This window comes from Gossypium hirsutum, chromosome A10, assembly GCF_007990345.1.
Source record: "Gossypium hirsutum isolate 1008001.06 chromosome A10, Gossypium_hirsutum_v2.1, whole genome shotgun sequence".
NCBI classification, from domain to species: Eukaryota; Viridiplantae; Streptophyta; class Magnoliopsida; order Malvales; family Malvaceae; genus Gossypium; species Gossypium hirsutum.
The window spans coordinates 108,959,702-108,964,868 of NC_053433.1; the positions used below are offsets into that span (position 1 = coordinate 108,959,702).

Below are 5,167 nucleotides of genomic sequence, written 5' to 3' on the forward strand. Positions count from 1 at the left end.
TTACATACTAAGAACATTATGTAATTATCATTAAAAGTATAGTTTACAGTTATATCGATACACTATTAATATTTATCAGTTTCCACAATGTTAATATTTGCAAATTAAGGAACTTAAGAAATATTTTTTTAAAAATTTTAAAAATATTCATCAATATATATTCATAATGGATGTTTTAATTTTTTGGTAATAGTGTTTTATTTTAATTATTTCACCCACTAAAATATTATAAACAAAAAAATACTTAACAATAAAATGTATAATGTCTTTATTTGTCATTTTACACATATCAACTTTCAACTTTAGTCAAATTTTATTAAAAATTTTTAAATAAATAATTAAATAGAATCAGCTGATCAAATCTATTAATTAAATTAGTGATAGCGGATATATGTTATAAAATCTTTTAAAAATAAGAAATTAAAAATATAAATATAAATATAAATATAAATATAAATATAAATATAAAAGAGGTACCGACAACCGTGGATCATTGCGTTGAAGTTTAGAAAACTATGGTGATAGATCGATATGGCATATCCATCAGATCGATATCCGCCCCAATTTCATCGTCGTCTTCATCCGTTCTTTAGAAAAAGTAAACACTAAAGTATTCATAGCTGATAAAAGCCCCTTAGCAGCTAGCTGACTGTGACACTGCCCCACCATCACCATCCCAACATTTTCACTTTTTTAATTATGCCCCTTAGCCTCCTTTTTTTTTTTTTAAATTCCTTCATCCTTTTCTTCTACCTCACTTCTTTTCATCTAAAGTTCACTAAGCATGGTTTCCATCATTCACGTCATGAGCTTTAGTAACCAATCTTAGATCTTTGCTTTGCTTTCACTTGTTCTTCTTGTATATAAAAACCCATCACCTCATCACCTTACACTAGATTTGACTTGAAAATCCCAAAGCAATGATTCCATCTTCATCGTCATTATCGTCTCCGATTGTTTACGCTTTGACCCTTTTCGTTTCTTTGTCCTTTCTTTTACTCTTTGCCCCTCAAATCCTTCCTCTCGGGAAACACCGGCAAGTTCCGATCTCTGCCCAGGATGAACTCGACGATCTCCATCTCTTCCGTGAAGCTATCACGGCGGCATCATCTCGTGGTGGCTCTTCCAAGGTTTCCCATCTGGGTACTATTAACCCCAAGCCCAAAATCGCTTTCCTTTTCCTCACGAACTCGGATCTCGTGTTCGCCCCTTTATGGGAACGTTTCTTTGAATCGAACGATGGTCTCTTCAATGTCTACATCCATGCCGATCCATCTACCAAGCTAAACCCCCTACAGTGGTCAATAAAAGCCAACTTCATCGCTTCCAGAAGAACAGCACGCGCCTCCCCGACGCTAATCTCCGCCGCCCGGAGACTCCTCGCTAACGCCATCATCGACGATCCGTTCAATTTGTACTTTGCACTGGTGTCCCAACATTGTATCCCTCTCCATTCCTTTAAATACGTTTACACTTCCCTCCTCGGCAACCCATCATCGGCAACCAAAGCCTTTTTGACTCAACGTTCGCACCAAAGCTACATCGAGATCTTATCCGATGCGCCGTATCTGCACAACCGGTACGTCGCTCGTGGCGACGGTATGATGGCACCCGAAATACCGTACGATGAATTCAGGGTCGGGTCCCAGTTCTTCGTGCTTGCCAAACGACATGCTTTGCTTGTGCTAAAAGAAAGGAAACTATGGAAAAAATTCAAGCTCCCTTGCTTAGATTTAGAATCTTGCTACCCTGAAGAACACTATTTCCCCACATTGTTATCAATGGAGGATCCTAAAGGAAGCAGCCATTACACATTGACGAGAGTGAATTGGACTGACAGTGTCGATGGTCATCCCCATACATACCATTCGCCGGAGATTTCGCCGGAGCTCATTCACACATTGAGGGAATCCAATTCGAGTTATTCATATTTTTTCGCTCGGAAATTCTCACCGGATTGCTTGAAACCGTTGATGGGTATCGCCAAGGACGTCATTTTCAGAGATTGAACTGAATTTGGTAAGCTTCCTTAATCAATTTCAATACTTGCAAAAGATGGTTTTTTATTTGACTGAGTTAACTCGTTAGAGACTGAGTTGAATTTTGAGAGTCCAATTGATTTCCGTTTCTGTCGTAGTGATATGGTTTGGTTGGTAAGTTAAACAAGTCTCCACAATTTCAGGCTATAATTGCAAATGGGTGTTCACTAAAGTCAATAAAATAACAGTTTACCATTACACACTTATTTTGATTCGGTTCTAATCGAATCAATTTCAAATATTAAAGATAATTTAATTGAATCGAATTGAAGTTTATTTTTTTTTATAATTATTAGTTTAATAAAATAAAATCTTAATTCACATTGATTTTTGTAAATAATTTTAGTGGTTCAGGCTTTATTTATTGAAATAACCTCAAAGTAGGTACAAGACAAAGACAATTTCAAAGGTGCAAATTTGTCTTGAACTCTGAGTACAGAGTTTAATATATTTTTTTCAGGGGATGGAGGAGTGGATGGATAGTGTTTGTAATTAATTCTAATTTAAGCTATAATCTAAGTTTATTTTGGAATGATTGATGCCAACATTTTTTTGTATAGTTTAATAAAAAATGTTGATGTTCAAATGAATCAGTCAACAGCTAATTCAATTTGTTTGTTATTAAATAGATTGTGTTCCCTAAATCTGATTAAAAAAAATAATATAAAAAAAAGGGTACTGATGTCATGTGATTGGTTTCAGCAGGTGAGGTTGAAGAACATGGAAGGCTTTGGACTTTGAGAAACAAAGTTGGTGGTCTTTGTGTTCTTTTGTACATAAATTGTTTTTTTTATATAAAAAATGAGTTTTTCTTTTTGGTCTTAGGTTTAGTTTGAATGGATAATAAGTTTATTTTCGATGAAGTTAAAAATAGCGGTGACGGTAAAATTAATTACTGTAATTGTGAAATAAAATATTTCACTATATTACAACTATTGTCCATCTAAAGGAAGTCTTAAATAGAACTTTATTGGAAAGATGGGAAGGTAAAGGGGGCCAAAGAGTGGAGTTAATGGAGAGAAGCAAAGAGTAAGGTTTAAGTAAACATTGCTTCTTGATTTTGTGGTGTGTGGGTGTAGTTATGAAGATCTCCCATTTGCCCTTTTCCTTTTCCATATAGGCAAAAGCCTCTTAAATTGTAATTATGTATCTTATCCATACTTGAGAGTTGAGAATGAAATTTCTCTTTCATTTTCTTTTCTTTTCCCTTTTCTTAATAAGAAGTTATGAAAATTGAACACCCACTTATATAATATAATATATAAAATAATAATTGTGAAATGTTTTATTATATCAATAAATGATTGAAAAAAGTGAAAGTAAAATTTTTTCTTCGATATTTAGAACAAGTTTAAAACTTGAATTCATTATTGATGGAGGAGTTTTATCTAAATACTACTAACGAATTAAGATACTGGTTATACCAAAAAAGAAAATATTTTTTTGACTGAGTATTCTATTTGATTGGCACACATAATATTACATGGGTTTGGTTGGTTGTCTTGATGGGGATTTTATGTATGATATTAATAGTATGAATAGTTGCCTAAACTAAATTAGGGCATTTCAAATTTTGTTTACATATGTGTTTTTTTATAAATGGTTAACTCAAATTTGTTTAAATCTCTTTATACATATAAATATTATTTTTATTTTAATATTAAATAATTTTATATATAATCATTTCTTTTACCATTCTTATATATATTTTATTAAAATTTTAAATATAAAAAAACTTTAACATTATTTTATTTAAAAACATTAGGAACTTAGCAGAATCTTGTACCCGATCCTAAACAAGTAACACATGTTGATAGAAGCTCTTATACATCAAGGAAATGATGTTCCTATTCCTGAATCACTAGTTATTGTTAAAGATATTGCTGAAAAAGTTTTCTTTGAACAAATTCATGAGGGGAATCAAGAAGTTGAATCTGAGGTAGAGGTTACCTCAGTTGCAACTGGCCTTGCCGCTTGGAGAAGAACTAGGGCTGATGTTACTGAAGAAATAAGTCTTCTTATGTTTCAAAGAAGAATGTAGGGAAAAGGCAAGGAGCCACTATTTATTGATGCTCCTAAAAAACAACATTGAAGAGGAAGTTGTCTGAATCAGAATATGAGTAAGAAATAGACATTGAAGACTATGATCCAATTTCTGAAATTACTACTCAGATGCAGAGTGTTCACACTAAGAGGCCAAATGTACCTTCTTCTTCATAGAAGAGTTCCTGAGATGCTTTAAAAGGCTGCCAGTGAAGCAAGGTTTGAGCTTATTCAACCAAAAAGGAAGTTTCTCAATCTTACATATGCCAAACGGATGAAGGTAATGACTAAAAAAGGGTTGATTCCCTAGATAAACCTTGAAGAAAAAGGCTTCTATGACAATGACATTGATGTATTTCTAGAGCATGAAAAACTACTTTTCTTTGTGAGGTACATAAAAACTTATATTAGGAATGTAGTTTAGTGTTGTATGCTAACCTGAAGAAATCTATTAAGGATTCATCTCACAAGCACCACATTAAGGTCTTTTTATGAGGTCACTTTTTCACCTTCGATCCTGGTAAAATTAGTGACTTTCTCTATCATCAATGCATGGATGATGTTCCACTGAAGGAACTGTACTATAATGAACTTACTGTATTGCTGTCAAACAATGTAAGGACTGCATATCTTAAAGACAATATTTCAAGGCTTCTGAGCTTACTCCTACTTACACTGCTCTTCATGCCATTGCCACCAAAATTGGCTTACAATTAGCCAACGAAATGTGGTAACTAAAATGATGGTCATGTTTTAGCATAAGATTGTCATATTCACCCCATTTGATTTTGGGTCAGATGATCTTTGATGAGATTACAAAGCATGCTAAAATGAAGAATGAAAGTCTTTCTCTACCTTTTTCCTTTTTTAATCTTCTAGATCCTTATGCAACAAAAGCCTTAGGTTATATCTAAGGCTGAAGATGAACCTATGCTATCCGAGTTGAAGTTTTCTTTTAAGTGGAGAATTGGAAAAAAAAATGCCACAGTAAATGCCGAGAAAGCTATAAATGAGAATGAAGATGATGCTGAGCCTGCCACAGACCCAACTGCAATTGTCTCCACAATTGCCAAACCTTCCCAGAC

At 33.5% G+C, this 5,167-nt stretch overlaps 1 protein-coding gene across 2 annotated transcripts; it reads left to right on the forward strand.

Moving 5' to 3' along the window:
• Positions 1–487: 487 nt before the first annotated feature.
• Positions 488–3,235, forward strand: LOC107896279 (glycosyltransferase BC10). Of its 2 annotated transcripts, none has more exons than XM_016821400.2 (2): positions 488–2,019; positions 2,742–3,235. In XM_016821400.2, the coding sequence occupies exon 1, from the start codon at positions 921–923 to the stop codon at positions 2,007–2,009; it is 1,089 nt and encodes a 362-aa protein (XP_016676889.2). In that variant the 5' UTR covers positions 488–920; the 3' UTR covers positions 2,010–2,019; positions 2,742–3,235. The 2 variants fall into 2 exon arrangements, with proteins under 2 accessions (XP_016676889.2, XP_016676890.2); XM_016821401.2 differs by having other exon boundaries at positions 493–2,019; positions 2,745–3,235.
• The last annotated feature ends 1,932 nt before the right edge of the window (positions 3,236–5,167 follow it).

Coding starts and splice junctions, on each gene's coding strand:
- LOC107896279 (XM_016821400.2), top strand. CDS start 921: ATGATTCCATCTTCATCGTCATTATCGTCTCCGATTGTTTACGCTTTG.